General features: G+C 33.4%; 1 protein-coding gene across 1 annotated transcript in view; it reads right to left on the bottom strand.

Moving 5' to 3' along the window:
* Positions 1 to 4,553: 4,553 nt before the first annotated feature.
* Positions 4,554 to 27,897, bottom strand: part of LOC142337267 (neurogenic locus notch homolog protein 1-like) — a 30,522-nt gene continuing 7,178 nt past the window's right edge. The window contains exons 3-7 of the mRNA XM_075386424.1: positions 25,887 to 26,058; positions 18,869 to 18,930; positions 15,500 to 15,611; positions 10,330 to 10,394; positions 4,554 to 4,854 (exon numbers count right to left, since the gene is read on the bottom strand). Coding sequence (XP_075242539.1) covers positions 10,343 to 10,394; positions 15,500 to 15,611; positions 18,869 to 18,930; positions 25,887 to 26,058 — 398 coding nt within the window. The 3' untranslated portion in view covers positions 4,554 to 4,854; positions 10,330 to 10,342. The remainder of the gene's footprint in view (positions 4,855 to 10,329; positions 10,395 to 15,499; positions 15,612 to 18,868; positions 18,931 to 25,886; positions 26,059 to 27,897) is intronic.

The raw sequence follows: 27,897 nt of genomic DNA, 5'->3' as shown, positions 1-27,897 counted from the left end.
TGGTAACAAAGGGATTCCAATTGGGTTCATGACACGTTTACTGGCTATTCATGAAGATATGCAATAGGCGAATTAAGGGATTTGGAAAAATACAGAGAATTTCGTTAGTTTTTAGCGTTTTAGCCATTTTGCCGAGATTGGCGACCCTGCGAAAATCTCTTACCAAGTTCCCGTTCTTTCGTCGCTATAATCGTTACTTCCCTTGATGCGCATTGTAGCTTCAATAGCACTGCGAATATTGGCAACTAATCCCCCAAATCGTGTCGCCAGTATTCTCACGGATCTGTACCATTTATTGGTCATCTCTGTGGTTAGGTTTCGGTTACTAATTTTTCTATTTTTAAATTGTTACGTTTTGGTTATTAATTAATCTGACTTGATAATTTCTTTAAAATCCCTCAGTTAAAATAAAACTTCTCTGAAAAATAGTTCACAAAGAGTGGGAGCCGCCGACATCAAACGTTCGGAAAAGAGAGACGAGACTTGAGGATTAGTAACATTTAGAGTCGTTGCTAGTTCTCGCAAACTGTGAAATGCGGAAACTACCGACGTTTATACCAAAAATGGATCGTGTCGGACTTATTCGCGTGTGCTTGCTTTCTTGATTTTAATACATGCGTGTGGAAAACCGCGACATGCCGAGTGTATATGCTCGCTTAAAAGTGCTTTTTGCAATGAGATGTGGACAGTGGTTAACACTGGGACTTACAGGTCATACCTTAATTTCAGTTATTGTGAAATGCAATATCTTCGAGAGTCATAAACGGTTTAGAGACTATGGTCATTATACGCAAGTTTCACGCATTTCGCACTAAGATTACCGGAATCTGTTCTCATATTTTCTCGTAATTACCATTGATAACGGAGATGACTGCAACAGTCTGCATCCTTGTCTTCCCCTAGTAAAACTGAGGGCTCTAGTTTTTCAAAAAAACGTCCGATAAGTACCTCTCAACAAAATTCAACAGAAAAGAGAACGACTCTTTGTTAATAGTTACTAAACCAATTAGTACCAAAACGTCACAGACTGATTAATATGATTGCTTGCCAGTAACAAGTTTAATTTTCTGCAGTCATGAAAAGGATAGAGTGAACTCTTATGTATAGTCGGTTCAACGATTAATATATATCTCAATAAAATTCCATAAATATTACAGTTACAGTTAAAGTTTGAATTACAGAATCGACAGCCTCAATACTAAAACGCAAAGCACAGTTTCTGAGGAACTATGGAAAATGTTCTCAGCAAATTTAGTTCTGATGTATATTTGTATATTTGCTGAACGAATGTATAATCGGAACAATTAATAAACATAGCCGGCAGATTGCCGGAAAATAGCCGCGATAGACGCTTGTGGCCTTCCATGAATTGAAACAACTAAAGAAATAAGTTAGACATATCGACCACCAGTCCTTTAATAGACAACTAGACTTTTTTGGTTAGAATCTGACTGCCTTTTTTGACACAAACGGTCTATAGGAAAAAGCCATAAAAGAGCATTTCAAAATTGATATTCGAAATCAAAGACAGATTTATTCTGCCCCCCCCCAAGGCGCACGTGCTATTTTCTTACATAGTAACGTGCTATATAACAACATATAATTTGTAACTGGGGGCGTAAAACACTGGAGGAGGCCGAGACAGAATAGATCGTCAAAAACTCAAGAATTAGGGCATATAAGTTTGGCACTACTTAGATGCACACTATTATTGATCTTTAACTAGTGAATGTTCTTAAAATTTAAAGTTCCATAAGTGAGTTCAGAAGTCACTTTTTTGAGTGAGGTAAGTCACCCAATTGACCTAAAAGCAGAAATGACGCCACGTACACAAATTTTAACGGCAAAGCAGTAGAAGTCGCTGAAGTCATTGAAAAAAGTCAATTCCAAGAAGTCAGGTCGTAAGAATCATCGATGGAGACGACGAATTTAAAAAACATAGCAGGACAAGTCCTGACGTACAATTCAAAGAATTTTCATTGACTAAACAGAAAAACTAGACCTAGAATGGACTATGAGTGAATTGAGAAAACCATTTTATAAAAAATCAGATCAAAAAATAAGAAAAAACACAAAAAATCACTGTCAAAATGCCGCATATGAACAAAAAACCACTAGCGAGAAATGAAATTTTAATTCAATCAAAAAACTAGGCCTAGAATGAGCTGCGAATAGATTGGGAAAACCATTTAGAAAAAAATCCGATCCAAAAAATCGAAAAAACAGTAAAAATCAGAGTGAAATTGACGCATGTGAACAAAAAACCACTACCGAGAAACCGAATTTTTGTTCAAACACCGTTTTCGCACTCTACTTTATAATTAGAGCGAAAAAAATTCACGCCGCAAAACCACTCGCTTTTTCGCTCCATTTCCTGTTTCGGCGTGACGAAAATCACGACTCCAATTTGACTTCAAAAATCATGAAAATGTGTGAACAGATCTTAAAAAAAAACATAGCCGGAAGCGACTCGAAGCGTCAGAACTTCACTAACAAAACCGTAATTGCAACGGAAGCCACTAATTTTTGTATTAAACCATTAACTCACTACCTCCCCAGGTCTGCTCTGAAATTGGTGAAACTTAAACCACTGTCAACAAGAGATACAAAATGCAGCAAAACTTTATATTATTGAAAACGTTTGGTAACGTTAAAAAATCCAAAACAATTAAGTTGGTCAAAAACCTGATAGTCTGAAAAAGCTGACAAGGTTATCAATAGCCCTCAAATAATTCAATATTCTAATCTGAAAAAGATCGTGAAAGAAAACGGCAGATAATAATCTTAGAAACTAATTTTAATCTTTTCAAAAAAGAAAGCTCAAATTTAAGAATCAGAAAACACCTATAATTAAACTTCTAATCACTGCGATTAAGACAGAAAACAACATACACCTGTTCCTTCTTGTACATAAGCTAGACAACATGATTTCATACTAAATCAAAAAAAAATTGATCATAGAAAAGACATAAGCAGCAGAATATTCAAAGGCAAAAAATCGTTTTAATTAATACCAAGGCCGGAAGAAAGCTGTAGTAATTACTCAGAAGTGGAAATTTTGGAAAAAACGTGCTATCAAACTCTCAGTACTGCCTTATGTTGAATGAAATCAATTGCCAACCAAAGAAATGACGAAAATCTAAGAAAAAGCTGAAATCATTGATTTTTTACAACTGAAAAACTCAATATACCGAAAATAAATGTAGGTACCAGGACAAAACTAGAATGATACTAACTAGAATAATAATATGGGCACAATGTAATGAACACCGTAACAAAAAGTCATTCTTGATTTTTGAAAGTTGAAAGTCAATTTAAAAAACTCAAGAAAAACGAATACATTTCATTGTTCAGCATTCAAGACATAGAAAAGATAACTAGTCATCCGATACAAAGATCTATCCTCCTGAAGAGAACAAAGAGCAGGAAAAAGCAGAATTCATAAAAACGAAACATTGAAACATTTTGCAAAAAAATGGTCAAAGAACTTTTAAGTTAAGACTGCATTTATGAAAAAGTTTTAACTGTTTTTTCAAAACTTAACGCCAAAAATTAATGAATTTTTATTGAAACGAAATTAAAGTCCCTCATGTTGCACAAAAAAACTATTTCTAGCAATTACAACCAAAATACAAACGAAAAACTGACGAAAATCGGAAAAAAACTACCAAAATCGGATTAGCATATGTACAATTTTATGAAACAAAATTACATCGAGGTAGAAAGAGGCGTTGAGTATAGGAATTATCAAAGAGAAGTTGCAATATTAACTGATTTTTGAAAAAAAGACGGTTAAATGATCCAAAAACGAAAAAATTATTATTAAAAAAGCTAAAAATTAACTAAAAAATCAAGAATTATGTGTCAATTTTTAACTTGAAACGCATTTTCAGGCTCTGCAAAACACTGTGGTATCAATTTCCGAGGTTGACATTTCAATATAGTATCGAATTAAATTTATTTCTACAAGAAACCAAATTAAAAGCAAAAAAATTGGGCCACTTAGACGAAAAAACGGCTAAAAACGGTTATCTATATGTGCAATTCAGTCAAAAACTACTTTTTAAAGTCAAAAAGTCATTCACTAAACGCAGCGCATGATCAAAAAACTTCTCTCGCTTAGCGAAAATCTGTTCATCAAGACAGCTTTTCTCACTTTCGCTTTTAGGTCAAAATGCCGCGTGAACAAATCTACTTCCTGTAAAAAAAAAACCAATACTCCTCTTCGAGTCGTAAAAAGACAGCGCCCCAATACAATTCAAATTCTTTGAATTGTAATAAAAAACCACGATGTCCCCAATAATAGCCGCTATCGCTTCGCGGCTATTAATAATTATTATAATTTTACGATTAAAGTTTGTTTTTTGTGTGATTTTTGTATGGGTACCAAGAAATCATACAAATCATACACGACCTATTATGATTACTAGGGATCATATGACCTAGTATGACTAGTAAAAACTTTGTATGATGAGCAACCCGCGAAGATGCTCAATAAAATTGTCTAATGATTCTTGCAAATTTCTTAATTCTCTGCGTGAAAACAAACCAAGTCAAGGTTATTTGAAATTTTTCTTATTGATATTTGATAGTAAGATCCCCCTTTGAAAATTGAATTCTCCCGTAGCATGAACATCCATTCCGCCTTCCATAGATTCCAGTTCCTTCCGCTCTTATTTAAGTGATTCTGTGTGGATAAATAATCTTTGTTTTGTGAGAAAGGTTGTTGTGCTTCCTGGACTTGTCTCTGTATAACAATTTAATTATATTTGTTTATGAAAGAAATATAACTCGGAATATTGCTCGAAATACTGCTGGAAATATTTGCAAATTGGTTCGTCTCATTTCTGTTGCCTAAAACACAACTTTCAAAAACTTGTTCAACAATATTAGGCTCTTTTCAGTTATTGTCCCCCAGCCTTATATAGCCTGCGTATGTTTGCACCCCCCAAATATGTACTTTTTTGGTCCTTAGAGATCCCTTATTTTTGTTATAATAAATTGCCGGTACCGGCAGACGAATGGGTGAATTTTTGTTTCCGGTTGTCAAAAAAAAATTAGTGCCATAAAGCTATTCCTGTGAAAGAAGAGCCCAAAAATATTAAAAATACGCATTATTCTTTGTCTGTTTACATTATAAGCAAAAGTTCAATTACCGTATACGTCTTAATTCCAAAACTTCGCTGCATAATTAAATTGTAAATGCCGTTTGTAAATTGTATATGTAACTGTATGAAATGCAACCAATATGCTATAACATGCTACAAGTGGGGGTGCAAATGGACGTGGGGGGGGGGGGGGGGGGGGGGGGGGCAATAACAGAAAAGAGCCGATACATCACCGAATTAAACAATTTGATCCAAAAATATAGTTCGAAAGAGAGTTCAAAGTTGGATATAGCTACTGTTCGCGCTTCTTTTCATTGTTATATTCCCGCAACCATATAAAGTTGTCTAGGCTCTATCGGGAAAGTCTGAAATAAGACGACTCTGAGCTTGGCATTGGATGTTCAAACAAAGCTCTCAAACTTTTGTATTGTCAATATATTGAGAAAAAAGCTTTCATTATGCTTAATCTTTATCAAACATAATTTTCAATTAGGAAAAAAAGGCACACATTCATTTTAACACTGAAAAGTCTCTAATTTTTTTTAAAGAAGTTCGGCTTCTTCATTAAATGGCATAATATTTGGTGAATTCAAAGCGGTAAAACACTTTTCTAGAACAAAAAAATTGTTTGCTCGAACGCAAAAAAATGTCAAGATAGTAAACTCTATTTTAACCGATAATTGTTATTGTGATTCTCGACAGAAAACATCGGGAAAAAAATGGTTGTAATGAATAACAATTTGACGTTAGGATCAAAATTTTTTGCCGTAGTTTTAAAATTTGCTCCACGTAGGTGAAAAACATGAACAATCTTTGAAACAAAAAAAAACATACAGTTTTTTTTAAAAAAACACCAGTTTGTAAACTAGGAAAAAATAAGATTTCAAATTTAGTGATTAGCTTTATTTTATGAATAAGGTTGCCTCGAGAATTAAAAATTCAAATTTGTACCGTTTTGAGATTCAATACTTCAATTGAAACTCATTGAAACATTGAAAATCTGCAAATTTCCCAACAATATTTTTCATCAACTTGTTTTTAATGCTCTTGAACAATGTTTGGGGCAGTTATTGAAAACATGTGTCTAATTTTTATTCAAATTTTTTACTCGACTGGTTAGCCTTTTCGATGTTCAGTCTTTGAGTTTACTGTGATTTCATTTTTTCTCTCATTGAAAGTTTCAAGCAACTTAAATGGCTAAAGTTTACTATTAAGAGTCAAATGAAAGTCGCAACGAAAATGGTGTCATTTTTACTTTAAATAGTAATAGTGGTATACAAAAATCTTTAATGACGTCATTTGAAGCGCCTAGTGAAATTATCAGTCAACATATGCCCTTCTCCCCCGACTGAAGCAGGCTGCAATTGATAATAGCTCCCACTGGTAGTTCCTGAGCAAATCTTCCGACGTTAGTACGTTATTTTTCTTAGAGTTAATTTCATTTGTGTGTTTTTTTTCTTTTTCTATTTCGTTACGCCCTTCTTGTTCGCCAAACGAAATCATTTCTACTTCCAAAGTGCAAGCTCTGTTGCGTCACACTCAGGGAGCAAACTATGAGGTTATTTATATTGGATCAATTACAGACCTTAAATCATCTTTGCCAAAGATGTGCTGTCTTTTGGGAATATTTCCCATGATTAAATACCCGGGTCGAGAAAAAAATGCAAAAATATGTAAGACAAGCGGTGAAAAATTAGTTTTTTCACCGCAAATTTCGTACGTAATTTAGCGGTGAAATGCGGTGAAATTATGTAAGTTCACCGCTAGACTAAGCGGTGATCTTACAAAAATTCACCACAATTCACCGCTAAAATATATAATTTCACCGCCCTTACAAGGGTCCGAACCTCTCACCTCCTGCATGTCATCCTCTTCTTCTTCCACTGCGCCATCTCTCACTAAATTCTTTTATTTTTGTTTGAATATAAATCGAATTCACTCTACTTTCTGCAAAACAAACGCGGTGAATTTTTGTAAGATTTGCAATTTTTAGCGGTGAAATTACATATTTTAGCGGTGAAATGTGGTAAATTTTTGTAATTTCACCGCTTACTCTAGTGGCGAAATTATATAAATTCACCGCTTAGAAAAAAAGTGTCAAAAAGATGTAGGGGTAGTTTTAGTGGGAAGGCAAATCTAACAATTCCTCTCACACTCACCATTAATTTCACCGCAATCTTTGCTGATCTCAAACATCTGTAACAATTTTTTCTAAGCGGTGAATTTATGTAAGTTCACCACTAAGTTGAGCGGTGAATTTATGTAATTTCACCGCATTCACCGCTTATCTTAGATAATTTGGACATTTTTTTCGAAGCGGTGAATTTATGTAATTTCAGCGCTAAATTCCGCGGCGAAATTATGTAATCTCAGTGCTACCAGGCGATAAAGTTTTTTCACCGCATTCACCGCCTGATTTATGTAATTTCACCGCATTCACCTCTTATCTTACAAAAATTTCCGCATATCTTACATAATTTTGCGTTGAATGGCGGTGACACCTCGACCTGGGCATCCGCGAAAGTGAAAACTTTTTTGGGTCTATTCTGTATGTGATAAATACATACATAGTGACGTTATAAATAGTGACGTGCCGTATTACAAAACATAATTTGTAACTGGAGGGCAAAATAAAACACTGGCGGGGAGTTTCAAGGGGAGTTGATTGTTTACTTTATATCAATTTCATCAACTTGATTACTGCGAGACAACATCAAAAGTGACCGCAGAACTGATTAAGTTCGAAATCGAGTGTGATAGTACACACAAATTTTGAAAAAATGGGACGCTTGAAATTGAAACAATGACTTCTTGTACGATCAGGTTTAAAAAGTAGTGATCAAGCCCAATTTTTTGATAATTAATAGCAGCACAGCGATATCTGGGGTATTGATGTTGGAGTATTGATTTTGGTCACGCCCAAACAAGAAATGGAGCAAAAAAGCGAGTGTTTTTGTGGCGTGAAATTTTTTCGCTCTAATTTTTAAAGAGTGGGAAAACGGCATTTGAAAAAAGTTCGCTTTCTGGCTAGTGGTTTTTTGTTCACACGCAGAATTTTGACATTGATTTTCTGTCTTTTTTTCATTTTTCGTGTGATTTTTTTTTTCACAATTGATTTTCCCAAACTCACTCATAGTCCGTTCTAGGTCTATTTTTTTGTTTAGTCAAGGAAAATACTTTCAATTGTACGTCAGGACTTGTCCTGCTATGTTTTTTCGTCGTCAAGATTTTTGTTATCACCATATGACGTCACAGCCACTTTTTGTTCATTCGTTCATGCAATTTCAACTAAAAAGCGTGCGTTAGGTCATTTGTCGCTCTTAGTGGAGCGAGTTTTTTGTTCATTAGCGTGATTAAATTTTTGGTCTCACGTGACTTACTTCACTCTCAAAAATGACTTCCTCAATTTGAAATTGACTTTTATTTACTTTAATTCAAAGAAATAAGGTCAAATGGGTGTGTGTCATTCTAATTGAAGGTTATTTGAGGTCAGCTAATAGAGGCAGCAATAACTTATACAGATTTTTAATCAAAATATAACAGATCAGCCTTCAATGAAAAGACAAATTTTTTTGTCTGTCTTTTTTTGTTTTTTTAGACTGCAGATCTACGAATCTATTGCGGCTCTTTTCTGGCAATCTGCCAGCTATGTTTTTTTTGGAAATGTTCAAGGACAGAAAAGGCTGAAGTCATCTTTGTTCGAAAGTCAAAAAAGGCTTCCTCACTTTGAAGTTGACTTTTCTTTAATTCAAAGAGATAAGGTCAAGTGAATGTGTCACTCTAAATGAAGGTTACTTAAAAGCAGCTGATAGAGGAAGCAATAACTTAATCAAAAGATAACATCTAAGCCTTCAATGGAAAGACTTTTTTCTTTGGTCTGTCTTTTTGAGATTGCAGATCTACGAAGCTATTGCGGCTATTTTCTGACAATCTGCCAGCTATATTTTTTGTTAGTAGTGACATTAACCAAAGCTCTAGCAATGGCTTTTGCGGCAGGGTACCCGTATTGACGACAACGACAAAAAACGACAATCTTTTTGTAAGAAATCGTCTTTTTGTCGTTGTTTTCGTCGTTTTGTCATCGTTTTCTTCGTTTTCACTAGTTTCCATCGTTTAAATCGACTTTTACATGTCAGAAAAGTTTGTGTAATTTCTCTCTAACCTCAATGCCTTGTCTCTTTGCATTGAAACGTTGCATTGTCTCTTTTTAAATATATAATTTTGTAAAATAGCAACAATTACTCATCTAACATAATACCTGTAAAATACATGCCTGGAGCTTTACACAAGTCTGTAAATACTCAGGTAATTCAGTGTTTCTTTTTTTTTGTAATTTTTGCAAAACACTATACAAGCCAACAACACTATACGATTACCACGTTAAGGCTTTAATAAATTTTGTCTAAGGAAAACGATTAAAAAACAACGATTTCTTGCAAGTGAAGAACAAAACTCCTCAACACGGGTACTAAGTTGATTGGGTGATTAAGAGTTATTTTTTTAACTTATAGTTGTACTTTGGATATTTGAGCACCGTAACTAAAGCGCTTGTAAACAAGAATTGCCTGAGAAAAATTGCGTAGAGCCCACCCTGTACGTACTACAACTCAAAGCAAGTGTCATTTTTTGATAATATATCATAAACAATTATGGAGTGTGCGTCGGGGTGCAAATAATTTGCACACACTAAGCTGGTGCGTCACAAAGGGAAAAGATCCGAAAAAAGAAAAGAGATCATAGACGGGAACCGATAAAAATTGATGCAATTCTTTTTCATTTTTACACAATGCAATGGTTTCTTCGCGGACGGAAGACAAAAAATTTGTGTGCTCTTTAGAGATATTATTGAAGTTAATAGTTAAAATATTGTACAGATTTAAAAAATCGTGGAATTTCATCAAAGTCGAAAATATTAATTATAATAGCCCTTCTGCATACCATTGACAACATCCCAACCACTGCCCAGAATTCTTCAACCTTTAAATGGTTGGACTGCAATTGTTTGAAATTGCTTGCAATTATGGTTGTTTTAATGTTCCTTATCGTATTTTTTATAAATCAAAGAGTAGCCGAAAAGCCGTTAACAAAGAAAAAAAATCTACAAATGGTAGGACTGGCAATAATTTTCTCCATAGAAATCTATAAAAGCCAAAGTTTTTGTCCGTGAAAACACTTTTAAGCTGAATTGACTTACCGTCCCTATTGTTCCATTAAAACTTACGTGTATTTGGGGTTCATTTAGGGTCCACTTTTTCGCATTTTCTTCCAGTATATCCTGTTTTACATCTAAAAACCAACAACTTTCACTGAAACGTATTAAACCATAAGCTTATTTTACGCTTGCAAATTAATTTCCAGTGGAGAAGACAAGACTATCACACTCCTCAACTCTCTGGTTTGGAAACACGCATTTTTTTCTCGTGCGTTGAATTGATTAAAGACTCAATTTCTCTAGTGAAATAGCGTCTCGTCTGAGGTTATTACTTGAACAAGTTGTAGTGATCACCAAAAGACAATGACGGCAATAAATTGGCACTGAGGACATCACAATATATGGTCTAGAACAAGAATCTTTTTGCCATATTATTAAAAAGGAAACTCACCGAGTTGGTCAACAAAAACAATCTTATATTTCGTCACATCTAATTTTTACAAGAGGCAAAGATGATTATTGCAATACAGCAGTACACAACTCGTTTAACTGATCGTCATCTCTGGTAAGTAAAGTGAATCATTGAGAGGCCGGTAGTTGTTCACGTTTCAATCTTATCAGAAATTTGAACAAAAACTCATCTGTAACATTGCGGAAGAATTAAGCGCCGAAAAAATGCGGTATAATCCCTCATTTTAGTAGAAAGATTAGTAGAAATTAGAACGTAGAAAGATTAGTAAGATTTAATCGTAGTGAGATTAAATCGTAAAAAGCCCTTTCCGCCGAACGTAAGTATAATCAAACTATTACACGTAATTATAAACTACTTACACGTAATTTAAACGCGTAGAAACTACTTACACGTAATTTAAACGCTTTCCATATTGGGCGTCAACAAGGGGTGGGAAGTGGGAACCACATTCTTTGTAAATAATTTTTGTTTTCAAACCGGAAGACTCTAGTAATAGTAATAATTGGCTGTGAGAATTCGGAGGAGAAAGAAAAAGATTGAAGCACTCTGGTGATGAAAAAATTTTCAATAGCGCTGGCACTAATTTTTTATTCCAATCTTCTTTGCCACCCAATTACTTCTTTGTCAGGGATTTCTGTTTTTTGTTGTTGTTTTGTATTTCATCAAGAAACGAAAGCCGTTTTTTCAAGTAAGAATATACGGATCACAATATTTTTTACCAGCGATCCATTTTGATTTTAATTGTGGCCTTACATGTAGCTAAGACTCATTTCTTTTTCATACCCTCATGTAACCTACCTAAAATCTAATTTCACTCTCAAGGAGACACCTCATTTGTTTTCCTTGCGCTCACCTTATTTTGACCTAAAAACCATTAGATTCAGCTTCACTTTTCAACCTTTTTTCCGTCTTTTTTCTCTAAGAACTTTTTTGTGCAATGTATTATGACGTTCTGTTGTTTTTCAAGAGCTTTATACTAAAAACAATTGAGGAAAATATCGGTTATTCAAGGTAAGTCAAGAAGTCAGGAACTTTATCCTGCAGTGCTACCTCTATTTTATGATAAGTGAAGGCCGCATTCACTGCTGTGATGAAAACGTTGGTGCAAAGCATAGGAATTTTGCGTTTCTAAACGTAGATATTACACAATTCTGCGTTTCGCGTAAAAACATTTTAATTTGTGTTGAAAATGGCGTAGATCTTACAAAAATTCAACGCTTAGAGATCTGTTTGTGAGAATCGAACTACTGTCCTCCTCCGTCATTGTCGCCTCTTCTACCACTTCTCCACCGTACCTTATTCTTGCTAAGAACCACAGTCCTTACAGGTTACGTGAAATCAACGCCAAAATCAACGCAAAAGTATGTAGCATCTACGCTATATTCAACTCCAAATTATGTGAGATATAAGCTAAAATACGTAAAATTATTTAACCACCTCCTTGCACAATTTTGGGATTTTTAGCGTGCACACCTCGGCGCGGGGCATATGAGGTTATATTGTCGCAAAAATAGAGCGGAATTTTTATCGTTTTCTAAGAAACTGCTCTGAATTAACCAAAGAATATACGTTTACATAGAATTTTTCCAGTTTTCAACAAACTTCCAATTAAACAAATAACTAGTCATAGATGTTCCGCTGAAAAGTATTTTTTTGAAAAGATTCAACATTTAACATTTTAATCCAATATATGTTCAAAACCCCACAAAAATCACGTCCCACAATAAACTGCTCGTAGTTTTTTGATAACCGATAAAAATCTGAAGACATTATTAATTGCGACTTCCGACACATTCATCAGTAGTGATTGACTGGCTCAAATATTTGTTTTCAAAACTGTAATTGGTACAAAAAACAGAGCGCAGATGAAACACATTTTCGACAAAAGGAACTATAACATATATGGTTTTTGGAAAGCGATAGAAAGCTCCAACTGGCATGAACTTTACTCATACCAGGATGCTCGGAAAAAACTTTATGAGTTTGAAAAAATCCTCGCAAAAACCAAACAAATGGATGCAGCAATACAAAAAATTCTTTGTGCTTAACGAGAAACCGCTTTCTTCTTTAGTTTAAGAGTTTGTCTCCATAACCACGAGAGAAGAAAAAATTAAACGTGACAAGCTCTTAACTGAACTTGAATTCGTTGTTTTAGGGAAAAACTAAAACACCGTAGGTTCAAATTTTTGTAATAGTTTCTGCTGCTTTCAAAAACAACTTATTCAAACGTCCAAATCCGAGCACCTAAAAAGGAATTTATTGCTTGAAGTTATAATTTAGAGTGAAAGAGCCACATCTATCAAAACTTTACGAAACTCATTCGGTGAAATTTTAAAATAGCGAAAAAATAGCAGATCTCTTAAATTATAAATTCAGCAATCTAGGCGACGTTTTCAGCATCCGCTTCTCTGAAAGCAAATTTCGATCAATTTGTCGAAAAATATTGAATTTTCATTCAGTTTCGTAAAAAAACATGAATCCTTACAAATCCCAAGAATGCTGAACCCATCTAAACCTTTAGGACCCAAAACATTGCCAGCATGGGCTTTCCTTGAAGCTTCGGCACTTTTAGCAACACAACGAGCAGAACTATTCATGGCTCGCCTTAAGGAAGAAAAAATTCTCTCGGAATTAGAGTAAAGCCAATTTGAATCCGCTCTACAAAAAAAAGTTGAGACAGATATTCAAACCAATTATAGACCAATTTCTATTACTACACCTGCTCCCTCAAAATTGTTTGGGAAACTATACAATGAGCAAATGGAAGACTATTTGCATGCAAATGATTTATTAACCAACAGACAATTGGGTTTCAGGATTTTTTTATCAGACGCAATAAGTCACTTCTTGGCTCAATAAATCAGACTATGCTGTTTAGAAAATTGAAATGTCTTGGATTCAACGATTCATAAGAGAAAATTTTGTCAAGTTTTCTAAGCGGTAATCTGCAAAGACTAATTGTGATTGATGGAAACTCGGGTTGGATTGAATTACATCAAGGGGTCCCCAGGGTAAAGTTCTAGGTCCGCTTTTTTCAATTGTAATGTAAACGATTTAGAACTAAAAACTTATGAAATTATTTTAAACGCTGACGATACTGTTCTTCTGACATCACATTGCGAGCCTGATATTTGTAAAAAGTCACTTGTACACACAAAAAAACCTATACTCGACTATTTTAGGTCATTGGCACATAAATTAATTGCAGACAAAACTGAATTTTTTGTAATTGTCAAAAAAAACCAAACACAATCGCCAAAAATTCGAGTACAAAAAATTGCATAGAAAACTTAAGTAAAATATGTAGTTGTAACTATAGATAATGTGCTCGACTATGAAACAGAGGTGAAAAATCTACTCTCAAAACTTGCCCAAAGTATTAGATGCTTATACAAATTGACAGAATGCCTACAAAAAGACTACTTTCTGTTGTGATTAATTCTTTTAATTAAACATCTACAATATCCAGGCGTACCATTAAGCACAATTGACAACAGTGTAATCGTTACTTTAGAAAAATAATTAAGCTGGGCAGTAAAAGCGTGTTATCATTTTTGGAAATTCTAATCATCTACAGATATTCAGGTCCTGGATAAAATACTAACTGTTGGCCTCTTGGTTGACTACAGATTAATCTGCTACCTCTCTCTCTCTCTCTCTCTCTCTCTCTCTCTCTCTCTTAATTACTAATCAAACGCAATCATTCAATAGTTCAAATGGACTCTAGTTACCTACTTTTGACTGCTATAAACATCAAAGAGCTTGAAAGTTTTTTCATCAAAAAGTAAGTCGGAGCAAACACTACGACAAAAGAGTAATCCGAAGAGGTATTGAAGTTTTCAACCAGTTACCTATAAAGTTTTTATTCTGCTCATGTAATTGTGCTTCATTTGATTGAAATTTAAGAGATTTTTTTGTTAAATATTTGTTGCAAATTATTAAAAAATGTTTTTTAAACATTGTTTATAAACAATAATTAATAAAATAAATTTTGGATTTGTTCCCTTTTTTATTAAATGTGAGCGTAATTTCTCTCTATCCTTAATGTTTTGGAACGTGCTTTGCCTTTTGAAATATTGTAACTATTACTCATCTAACATAATACCTGTAAAATACATGCCTGGAGCTTTGCACAAGTCTGTAAATAATAAGGTAATTCAATGTTTCTTTTTTTGTGTGATTTTGAATGATATAGGGGGCCAATAATTCTTATGCCGAATAACTTTTGTTGTTAACTTACGTCACAACTAAAAATTTGGGCTCATTGCAAATTTTGAAATTGTTCTTGAGACAAAAATTTTTTTTCTAGGACCTTTGCAGGTTTATATGTTTACATGAAGGTTTCAAAATAAGACATTACTGGAAATGGATTGTTACCAAGTGTCTCTTATGACGGTTGATCGAGGTTGTTTGAGATCAAAACATTCCCTGTTGACTTAAAAATTGGGCTCTTTTATGTATTTAGTTTTGAGAGTAGGATTCGTAAAAACATGAGAATAAGATTTTGCGATAACAGCATGAGATGTACCAATAGACCGACAATTAGGATCATTCGGTTCCTACTTTTATATATAGGAACGAACAATTTATAGTGTAATGTCAATCAATAACCAGAAGTTCATTAATGGATTGACGTATAATTTTGATTATTTCATTATTTAATTCTGATTATTCTGAAGTCATGTGTGCAATTGCCTCCTGGCTCAGCATGCAAACTTTAACCTTTCGGTTATATTATTAAAATTACATGTTTGAAAAAAAACTTACTCGCAGTGGGTCTGACTGTCCTCTGTTATGTAGTAACATTTCCCTCCGTTCTTGCACGTGTTATGTGTTGCAGAGCACTCTTTGCACATCGTCGCGTCGGCTGCGTTTGAAACTTTAAACACAACAATCACATTTCTAAAGCCCACATAAAGGAGCCCAATTGTTAACCTAAAAATTGGGCTCCTTTATGTATTTAGTTTTGAGAGTAGGACTAGTAAAAACATGAAAATAAGAATTTGCGATAACAGCATGAAAATATATCAATAGTTATATAAGTGAACTAAATTTCATAATACGCTAGCGACTGAATAAGAGTATTTTCATTTCGAATTTTATAAAATTCATAATGAAAATACTATTATTCAGTACTGAATTCTTGACTCAAATTCGGGTTTACATTAATGCTAGCGAAATAAATTTGACTTGCTTCATATTGTACAATATCAAACTCTCTGGCAGCAGCAGATTCAGATTCAAGTTCAAACGGCCACTGTGTTCATACGGTCGGATTTGGACATAACGTTTGAATGGTATTCAAAGTCCGGATAATATTATCATCAAAGCATAAATAGCTGGATGATTCAAGTCTAAACAACGAGGGAAAAGCTTGGAAACATCGACTGAGGATTTTTTATAATTATTTAGACATTTTCAGACATTTAGTGTTTTGACATCATATCATTACGTCGCAAAACGTAAATCGCATTTTGAGCGCTGCTGACCAAATCGTGTAAGAAGGTAGCAAATATTGTTATATTTGTCCCAGGCTTGTATATTTTGCTTAAAATCAAAACCTCAAAAATAATCGTGGAGAACAGTAAAGGGTTTCGTCACTGTTTTCAACAATTTTTGTCACTAGATTCCACAATTTTGAGAACGCAAGCTTATTCATTTACCTGAAAGTTATGGCATAAAATTAAACGATCGTGCTTATACTTACGGAAAAAGTTACGCTCCCTCCAAAAGTGAACTCAATTTCTTAGATCTTTTTTATCTATAATTGAAAACAAAAATTGGAAAAACATTGTTTCAAAGTGACGCCTGTGAGTGATAACGCGTGTATTCTGACTAAGCGGCGTATTATTTTCATCGAATGTGATGATTGATGCCGCGTGTTTATTGAATCAATCATGACGATGTTTTGTGAATTTGCGATTTTTTTGTATTTGATACCATGTGTTGATTGATAAATAACAAGTTAAACAATGCAATTTGAACCCGGACTGAACTGCAAGTCAAGACCAGTACTGGGGCAGTCTTATAGCATTTCTACGTGCATATTAGCGGTCTATCTTTGACGTGTCTTTTTGACTAACTTTGACAATTCTTTCGGCTGTTTTTGACCTTTTCTGGCCATTTTTGACGTTTCCACATTTCTTTAGCTGATTTTAGGCATTTTTCCTGCTATTTTTGACGTTTTTCTGGCTACTTTTGGCGTTCTTTTGGCTATTTTATGTTCCTTTGGCAAGACTTGTTTTTAAACTAACTCGTATGGGCCAACACCTGCATTTAGACTTGCAAGTCTAGGGCTTGAATTTAGACTGACATGACAAGTGTAAAAAAAGACATGGTCATCGCTCTGAAACAGTACTGATATCAGAGTTCCCAATAGATGTGCCCAGCACTAGTACTTATATTGACTTTCCGATAGGTCTGGGAATTGCTCGTTAAACATCATTTAGTTTTCGTTTTAGCTCTTCGTGTTTTCGAATAAACCCAACTTCAATATCTTTGTGTTTTTGAAAACTTTACCTCGTAAAAGTTAAAAAAAACCAATTAATCTTTGTATTCTATTCTACTCTACAAAATTTGTGATGACACAAATTTGAAGTGAATTTGTGCAATTAATAGAAGCTGGGGGGAAATTTGTGAAAAAAAAATAGAAATTAAAATTCAAAATAAAAAAAATAATAGAAATTGGAGGTAATGTTGATCAATAAAGGAAATTGGAGGGCAGTTTACGCACTTGAAATTTGAGGGAAAATGGTTAGGTAATTAGGAATTCAAAAACGGAATTGTCAAAACAAATTGGAAATTGAAGAGAAATTTGCTTGCTTACAAGAAATTATAGCTAAAACTGAAATCAAACATCAAACGTTAGAGGTTAAGCATTCGTTGTAAATTTGATATTCCGGTCCAGTGTGTTCTTTTATTTCTATAGTAAAATTAGTAGGAGACCTGATTGTCCTACGTTACATATAGTAACACTTACTTGCGTTTAAGGACATTCTTTGAACAATGGCGCATCTCCTGCGATTGAAACTTTGAACTTATTAATCAGATTTCGAAACTGCAAAAAGTGACAAGATCAAAAAAAATAAGAGTATAATTTCCGGGTTTTCTGTATAAATAATTCTGATTACTTTGAACAAACCTACTTCTCTTATCATTCCACGGCTTTCAATCTGGAGCTTTCACAAAGCAAGATACAGTGTTTCAGTTTATGCAAATGTTGATAATTTGAAGAGCTTTTCTGCTGAATGATTTTTTAGATGAAATTTGTTGGCTTATTTTGCTCCACTCAAATCAGTATTGGAATTAAGGAAAAGTTTAGCTGAATATCTCTCTAAAACCTTGCTTCGCGCTGGTAGATGCACTGATTATAAGAAAACTCTGTGGATACAATCACCTCATCGGAAAGTAATTCCAACAGCTGGCAAGGTTTAGACAATCTAGTAAGCAAATGGGATCAGCAAACTCGGGTAAGCGAATTTGTATAAGCGAATTTACCAGTTCATTTCGGGTGTTCCACACCTGTTCAGTTTTTGTCAAAAAACAATCAAATAATATTTATAAAATGGAAAATCGGCTCACAAAAAGTTGTTCGGTATTTTTTTGACAAGCAATATACTAGATTAACAAACAACAGGCCAATTTTTTTATTGAGAGCCCTCAGAATAGGCGGAACTCTAAAAAATCTTTTTTTTTCAGGTTGTCAAAAAATGACTTCACTTACCACAATTTTGAAACAAGTCTCTGCTTCGAAAAAGCCAATAAGATAAACTGAGTATGTACGAAGATAATTCTACATTAAAATTAAGCTATACAACCACTGAGTTGATGTAATGAAACCAGAAAGAGTACCGAGTAGTTTATCGTTTTAAGAATTGTGCTTAAGTACGCAAATTTTATCTATTCAATGTGGCCGAATTCTTGAGTTTTGTCTTCTGATTTTCTGTTGTTGTACAGCTAGTCACGTGTTCTATAAAATTGCTTTGTTTTTGATTTGGTTGTAGATAAGGATGTCGACAGAAGGTTAACTGATTCACAAAATATCAACCGTTTTAGCGTTATTTGATATCAAGGATAAAATCATAGCACAAATATGTTATTTTAGTTAATTTGTTTCGTTTCTTACTTCGTACTTACTTCGACGCTTTTTTGTTGGAAAGTAAACTTCGCATCTCTCTCCCAAGTAGGGACCTTTGCACCTGAAACAAAGTTGAATGAAATTGAATATTTTCCCCAATTAAAATGTTTTTTTATATTAATTAAAACAGAAGTGTAGCTCCTGTCTTAAGTAAATACTCGAAAAAGCATTTTTTAAATCTCTAGTCCAGAAGACCAAACAAAAACAACAAAAACATTTTCTGTATCTTTACATTTTAACACAATTGTCGGTATGTTTGTTTAATTTTGTGTATTTTTGTTTGAATGTAATATGTAATGGGGACAATTGGTCGGGGACTCAAGAAAGCTTCGGTATGTTTATTGGCTTCTGTTGGCTATGTTCGGTATTAAATGTAGCAAATTTTTGATATGCATCAGAAACTCAAGAAATTGATTGTCGTTATGTTTGTTTTCAGACAGAAGAATTGGTTGGTATGGTTGGCTGTGAGTAAGAAAGCTTCGATAGGTTCGGCGTCGGTGCGCTTGGTTCAAAAACGTTAAAGTTCGTCATTATGTTAATTTTAATTCATAAAAATCAGTCAGATATTTTCATGGAAAACATTTGAGTTTTGTTTATAATATTATGTTAGCTTTCTAATAGCAGCAGTTTGAAGCGTACCTCTTGGATACATTTTTTAATTGAAAATGAATTCTTCAGCTGGTTCATAAAATTATGTGAAAAAATTGATTTTTGTATTTGTTTTTGTTTTTAACGATGATAGGCCGTCTGTACTTTAGTTCATATGCACAAAGATTTGGCCTGATTATGAAAAATCAAGTAAAAAATGTTCTCCCATGATTTCCGAATATTGTGGTTTCCGGTGGTATTAAACCGAATATACAGACTTTATTACATCCTAGACCAAACATATCGCCAATCTACTACCATGTTAAACCGAACATACCGACTCTGTCGAATGTTTTGTACCGACGATTTCTGGCGTTCTTCATTGCACAAACAGAGATAATACCAAAGAAAAAAACAGAAGGAGTTTCGTCGTTTCATTAATTAAAACTATTTTTTACTTTTGAAAACAACAATTTTTCAATTTCTAAATTAGGGGTTGTTTTATTAGTTGGACAATCTGTTTTTTAGAGACACTGTCCATTATTTACAGCTGCATTAACAAAAATGATATCAAATAGATTCTAAGGAGTAGTGTGAGCAAGTTTTAGTCAAAGAACAAAAAATTGGTTTAATTTTCGATATATTCCTATTATTTGCTGTTTTAAATTGATTTTGAAGACATATCGGAAAATTGTATATAACCCTTATAAACATTTTATAAGTTTTCACTTTCTAAAACTACTTTTTATCAAAAATGAAATCTTGTGATGCAGACGGAAAAAGTTTGACGAAATTCGTCCCGATTTTGACCCTCTATACGTTAATTCAAACAAGATTTCTGGAGATGCAAGCTCATTGAGTAAAATAGCATTCGAGTTTCTATCATTTTTTGAAACAAAATATTCAGGACAAGTTTCAAATATTGGTTAAAAACATTTCAGACTTAATAATTTACTCAGTGAAATAAAACAATTTTCACAAAAAAACTTATGAACAGATATAATTAAAAAAGAGTTTAGTTTTTATATGATTGATTGAGGTGATGGCATCTTTTCTCTACATTACGCTTAATTGGATTACAAATGGCGTTTGCAATAAAACAAGATTAGCCCAGAACTTTAACATAGATAATTTCAATTTAGATTTTTTCACAGAAGATATCCTCCTCGGAAGTCAATGCAGATTTAAACTGAAACCAAACCTGAAATTGACTTAGGGCTTGCAACTTATTCTGAAGTGGCATCTTTAATTGCTTGTTTTTGTCCAATAAACTTTTAAAGGACAGGTTACCTGCGGAGTTTTTTTCTATTTATCGTATGCAACGACATTATTGAACTAACAATCTCATGTTAAACTGTAATTTTATATCTTTGTTTTTTTTCTGTGCCTAGTTTTTTATCAATCATATGTATGATATTTAGTATATGATTATGTGCTTAAAGAAAAAAAGTAGGGAAGCAGATTGAAAAAGAAAATAGAAGTATAGTCAGAATACAAACTCTAACTGTTTTTGACCAGTTAGTAAAGTTTTAAAGAGACGCGGGGCCCAATTTTGTTATTTTCTTGATAAATTTTTATCCCTTCTTTGCAATTTTACAAAAAATTCTATTCTTCTTTACTTACTTTTTTGCGTAGTTTTTAGCTTAAAGATACTTATTTTAGGAATTTGCTAATGTCACTTCATGCGGACTTATAATGGTTTTCTCGATCATGCTCAGTTATCAGACAACTTCAGGACCGTTCGAAAAATATCAGATTTAAATTATTATCCTGACAGCTCCTATAAGTCAACATCCAATTGCTTTTATTTTTAATGATCACGTTAGCATCAGACAAAAAAAACAAAAAACAATTTTTGATAAATTGATTAAAAAAACAGACCAGTTTTGAGAAACTTATTGATGATGGTGCATGCATTATATTGGCTGAAATGCGTAGAGTTTTCTAAAACATTAGTGTAAAAATCTTGCTCAAAAACCCCAGAAATGCAATGAGAGTGTCCTAGAAGAAATTCTTGGTCCTGTTTAAATCGAGAGAGCATCTTCTTGTTTTGCCGGTAACCAATTATTTTGCTTTCTATGAAAACATTAACGAGCTTTATACACTAAAAATTCAAAAGTTGTTTAAAGTATGTAAATCGGTTGCAATCTTTTTAATTTTGGCGCTGTGACTTGTACTTTTTAAACGTTTAGTTTTATCACGGAAAAATTGATTGTTTTTGTTTAGTTTTGAAAAAAACTTCTATATTTTTTACCGAATGATAAGAATTCAATTAGTTTTTTTCAACTTATTATCTTAAACCTTCCGTAGAGTCAATCATTTATAACTAAAAAATAATAATAAAGCAACTAACGATCCACAATTGACTTTACATTCGGGGGAAACAAGTTATTGGATCTCAAGAAAGCATTGAGAAACTTTATAATCAAAATTAAATGAAACTCAGATACGGCTTCTAAGATTTGCTCAGCTCACCTCTTATTTTATTTGCGATTCCAAAAATTATCTTTAAATTACAGGCTCAGTTTTTTTTCTATTTTGTATGCAGCTGCGATACTGCACTAACAATCTCCTGTCTTTTTTCGTTTCTTTTTTGGCTCTATATTCTATCAATCAAATTTTTTCATACCTATTCACTTTTAAACGTTATTGTTTAGCACTTAATTATCTAACGATTCACGCTCAAGAGTTACTTTTACTTTCCCGGGATCTAAAGCGGCCCTCGGATAGCAATGACTGACTTTCAAACTGAAACTCACACTGACATAGGGCTTGCAACTTTTTCTCAAGTGGTAACCTAATTTGCTTGTTATTTCAGATAAACTTTTAAGGTAACGGTTAACTCTCTGGATAACTATCTGGAGTTCTTTACTATGTATTTTATGCAACAACATTATTGAAGTAACAATTTAATGTTAAGTTGTAATTCTTTTCGTTTTTTGTATCTAGTTTCTATCACTCAAATTTACTGATATCTAGAATCTGCATATATGCATAAAACTACTATAAAGTAGACATGGAGATGGAAGAAATTAGAGCTTTAATCGCAATGCAAACTTTAAGAGTTTTTGTCGACAATATGTCGACTTCATCTTTAAAATCGAGTTCTAATTTTTTATGAAAAGTATTTTTTCCTTAGTTTTGGTTTATTTATCTTGCTTCATCTTGATTATGCTGAAATTGATCTTTTTTACTTAATTTTTTGTATAATATCAGGCATCATGATACATGTTTCAGGAATTCCATAGATGAAAAAAAAGAACTTGTAAGAGCTGTAACAAATATACCCACCTGTCAGTCAACATCACGGCTCTTCGAACAAAAGTCAGGTTTAACTTATTTTCGTGGCAACTTCTGCAGGTTTGCATCCAATTTCTGTTATTTTTGTGACGTATCAGTTAACTCACGGTAATAGCTACAGATATTTAAAAGAAGAAATTGTTGATAAATTGATTTAGAAATTTTGCCTGGTTTAGTGAAATAAATTGGAAATGATTTAGAAACTGGCTGAAATGTGCGGAGCTCTATTATGCAAGGTTTTTGCGTTCAAATTTATAAAAACTCCGCGCATTTCAGCCAGTTTCTACATCATTTTCAATTTATTTCACTAAACCTGGCAAAATTTCTAAATCAATTTATCAACAATTTCTTTATTTAAATATCTGTAGCTATTATCGTGAGGTAACTGATACGTCACAAAAAAAACAGAAATGCGCGGGTTTTCTGTTATTTTTGTGACGTATCCGTTACCTCACGGTAATAGCTGCAGATATATATAAAAAAAAGAAATTGTTGATATATTGATTTAAAAATTTCGCCAGGTTTAGTGAAATAAATTGAAAATGATGTAGAAACTGGCTGAAATGCGCGGAGTTTTTAAAATTTTGAACGCAAAAACCTTGCATAAAAGGACGCATAATAACTTTGCATAATAAGACAAAAGGCACTGACAGGCTCTGAAATTTGAAATTGTTGAATTATTTCTTGGAAGTGTTTCAATCGAAAGAGCATCTTCTTGTCATTTTGAGAGCCATCATTTTGTTTCCTCTGGTAATGTTAATGAGCTCCCAAAAAAATTAAAAGTAATTTAAAACAACCTAAAACGGTTTTTAATTTTCTCAACTTTTTCCGCTGAGATTTGTATCTTTTCGAATAAAATAGATTTACCACGGAAACGTTGTTTAATTTTGTTTTCCGCAGACAGTTTTCATTTTTCATGTTTCCTGGCAACTGCTAAACATTTCATTATTTTTTAAAATTTCATCGGACTTTTTTGATCTTCTGTTGACACAATTACTTGACCTCTTTCTTGCTATAACTGATTCAAGAAATAAGTTCAAATGAGAACCTTCGTAAACGCTTTTTGATGGAACTCTTGGGGTTTTCAAAATTAGGCGGCCTTCAACTGGCAAATGGCAATTTTTGACATGTTTAGTATGGCCAATACCCACATTTCTGTCTCTATGGTGTGACCAACGCCCTCATTTCGGTCTCTTCAAAGGCAGTCCAATACTCACAATTCCGTCTGTTTGGTCTGGTCAATACACACACTTTGTTCAATAGGAATAAATTATATTTTTTTTGGTTGCTTCTACACATCTAAGTGGGTCTGGCTACATAGGATCTGGCCGATGGCCTGGACAATGATCTCGCTTAAGGTCTGTTCATTCTGGCCGATGGTCTTGACAAATCTGTCCAGTCTGGATAATGGTGGCCAGAGTTTGTTTGTTCCGATCGAGGGTGGCCAAAGTCTATTTTTGGGTATGTTCGGTCTGGATCCCCACTGTCCGTGACCCAATACATATCTTGGGTCGCGAAACTCATCTTGGGCACACTTACTCTTTCACACACACACACACACACACACACACACACACACACACACACACACACACACACGCACACACACACACACACACACATACACACACACACACACACATACACACACACACACACACTAACATGCAGATACACACACGGAACGTGAAGAGACAAGCAAGAGGGTTTTTTTGCAGCGATCTTCGAATGATTGTAATATGGTCAATTTATTTTCTTTTTCGTAATTCCCAAATATTACCCTTGTCATAGAATGGATATTTATTTGAAAGTAAAACTACAAAACAAATTGTTTTAATTTGGTGACATTTTACGTGGAAACGAATAGCTTTAAACTTTCGGACTACAATCTTAAACATAAATATAATTATAGTCTCTTTTCATAAATTTTTCCAATAATTACTTGGTGACGTCAATCCTTTAAGAATGAATGTTATGTCTGCTCGTGTACTACCCGATATTGTTAGTGCTTCCTCTAATTATCTAAAGTTTGTCATATTGGCCAGTTTATGCAGTCAGACAGAATAAACGAGAACTGCGATTCAAAAGTCTTGTTGATTGTAGAAAACCGGATTGAGCACCATTAAAGAAATCATATATGATTCTGGGTATTCATACTAAGTCGCGTATTGTTTATGGAATCATAGCAAACAAACTAAGATCAACAATTGTTTCCTAATAAACATAAAAAAGTCATTAAATAGTTTGCAGGAACATTAAAAGTTTAAAATATTTTTTTGGGTTTTAAACAAACAAAGTAAAATTTTCATTTCTTGATAGCATTTGCGAAAGACATGGTGCTCACTTAAGAAGACACGCCATATCAGAAAAAAATTGATCAGAAAGCAAAAAAAATAAAATACAAAAGCAATATCAAAAGACCTTTAAATTTAGACGATCTGAAAAGAAGTTAGCTTACCAGTTCAAAAATTGCGTTCAAATTAACTTTCACCCTTGCGACAGTTAAGAAATTAGCGAATTACTTAACCCAATATTGCATTTCCAAATTATTGGATTCAAATTAAAGAAAATACTTTACAGTAAACTCCGACTTTTTAGTTCCAGAAAACTAACATCTATTCAGATTAGATTCCATTCTAGTATATACTTCTTGGCAACTTCTAACGATATATTAGCTAAACGATTCTATTCAGAATTTTGGTTTTTCTTGAAAAGTCCTTTGGTTGGCTCAGCTATATCAAACAGTTTAGAATCTAGTAAAAAAAACTGATAGATGACTTCTCATGAAAGTTTAGCTAATTTATACAGTTTGGAGTGATAAGCTGTCACAATACTTCGAAAATTTAGACAAAATGGTGGTGATCGGATTATATTAGAAGTTTTCTTAATTTGTGCCTACGGTAAAGTTACCTAGACATTTACCGAGACAGTGGAGCTAGCAGGCATTTCTCCTTTTTTTGCAAATTTCGGAACCAGTTAAGTGTAAAACGAGATAGGAGTTTTGGTTTAAAATGAATTTTTGGTTGAAAACCAATCTTTGCGTCTCAATATAGCAAATATGTGTCTGTTTATAGCTATCATAAAATTGAAAATGTTTTGGTCAACAACAAATAGTAAAAAAGAACTCACTCGCATGCATGGGTTTGAGCGTCCGATAGGAAGAAGCATGATCCTCCATTTTGACAAAGACCTCCATACTCTCCATCTTCAAGACACTTAACTAAACATGGCTGAAACGATCTCTTGTCTTTTGTATCTCGAGCACCAACAGTCCTCTTATTTTCGGACGTCCATGATGTAGCTGAAAAATACAGTATTTTGCTTTTAAAATGTACCAAAAAATTTAGTTGGCATGCATACTTTGGTTTCGTTCCGAGTGACATTCCAAAAAAACGTGCAGAACAAAATAAATCAGAACCAAATGAAAACGAATGTTATTATTAATTTCCAATCGTTGGAAGGAAACAAATGACAAAATTATAACGGGAAAAGTTATCTGAATAGGGATAGGAAATGTGATTGTGATCCACCAAAAGACCTTAGCGTAACGTGCACTATCATTTGCAAATTTGTGCACTAAATAAATGAGTAAGTACAAATAATACTCTGAAGCCACTTAATACGTTTAAATGCTCATTTAAGAAATATTTGAAAAAATTTCCATTTAACAACAAATTCATTTTGTGAAGAAGGTTTATTTGCAAAGTTATTCCTTTAGTCAAATAGGGAAAGCAAATACAATATAATAAATTAATATGTCATTTGACTACATTATGCGAGAATTCGTGGCAGCAGTCAATGTTTTATGTTTCATATATGTCCTTGTATGATATCCAAGAATTTTCCGCAATTTACATAGAAAATGAAGAATAGAGTTTTCAGACATTGAAATTTTTTGTATGATCCCTGTCTGATTTCTAGGAAATCACATATAATCGTTTTATGACAGCCAAGAGTTCATAGAAATCAAATACGACCTACTATCCTTACCAGGATTCATATATGACCTAATATAACCATTAAGAATTTTGTGCGAGGAGCAACGCGATACATAATTTCAACGCTTTAAACGCAAAATTCTGTTGGAAAATTACAATGATTTATCTGACTTGTCAACACTATTTATTTCTAATCCTACAAAACATAAAATGCACGACCTGGTTGAAACTGTGGCAAGTATACGAGTCGCTTGTCACAATTTATTGTCAACACAGTAACTGGATGGGGTACGTTGAAAGACACTGACGGTATGAGACGAACACATCTCTTAGTACAACTCTCCACGCTAACAACAACTAGACTAAGTGTTTCTCAAACAAGAGCTTTAGAATAACCATTGAAACAAATTACATTTTTTAAACACATTTTCTAAATACATGATGAGAAACAGAAGCAAAGACTTTATTATTACATTTCCGTCCAAGAAAAAATTCAAAAAGAGAACGGAAAAACAGAAAAACAGACTTGTGCCGGAATAACAATTGAACGATTATTTTGGCTAACTGACAAAAACATTCAATTTCTAATCTAATTGGCATAAAAATTGTTTAGAAGTGGGACGAATTTCAAATTGGGTTCAGATGTACAGAGAATACTCTTAAATAATTCATTAATTAGAAATAGAGAATTGAAAAACTCACCTTTCATTTCCCCCCAAACAAAGTTTAGGTCAAACAAATAAAAGATTGTCGCCCAATCTAGTTGTCAAAATTTTCACGTTTTCATTGTTTTTATTGGCTGAAGGGTTATTCCAACGAGACTTTGCTTAAATAAATTGGTTTACAAGGAAGAATGGCGGGAAATTTGTTTAAATTATATCCCAATTGACATAACTGTCATTTTCTGAAACAGCTAAACTTTTTAATCAATAGTTTCTGAGACTGTAGTTAAATACCCTTGGTTTCTCCTGCATAATTCAATGAAAACAGGGTAGATTAAAAACCAGCTTAGAACATCATTAACGGAAGTTAAGAAGTCCACATTTCTGAAAACCCATGATCTTCTTTAAATGCTTTTGCATTAACATTTCGAAAAAAGCTTTTGGGACTGGAATAAAAAATTTCCTGTTAATAAAAAATTTTCTTTTTTCTGTTTTTTTAATAAAAAATTTTCTTCTATCTATTCCAATGAAGAGGTTGGT

Source organism: Convolutriloba macropyga, chromosome 3 (assembly GCF_964194025.1).
Source record: "Convolutriloba macropyga chromosome 3, txConMacr16.3, whole genome shotgun sequence".
NCBI lineage: Eukaryota > Metazoa > Xenacoelomorpha > Acoela > Convolutidae > Convolutriloba > Convolutriloba macropyga.
The sequence above is the reverse complement of the archived record's forward strand: the minus strand, read 5'-3'. Positions and strand labels throughout refer to the sequence as shown.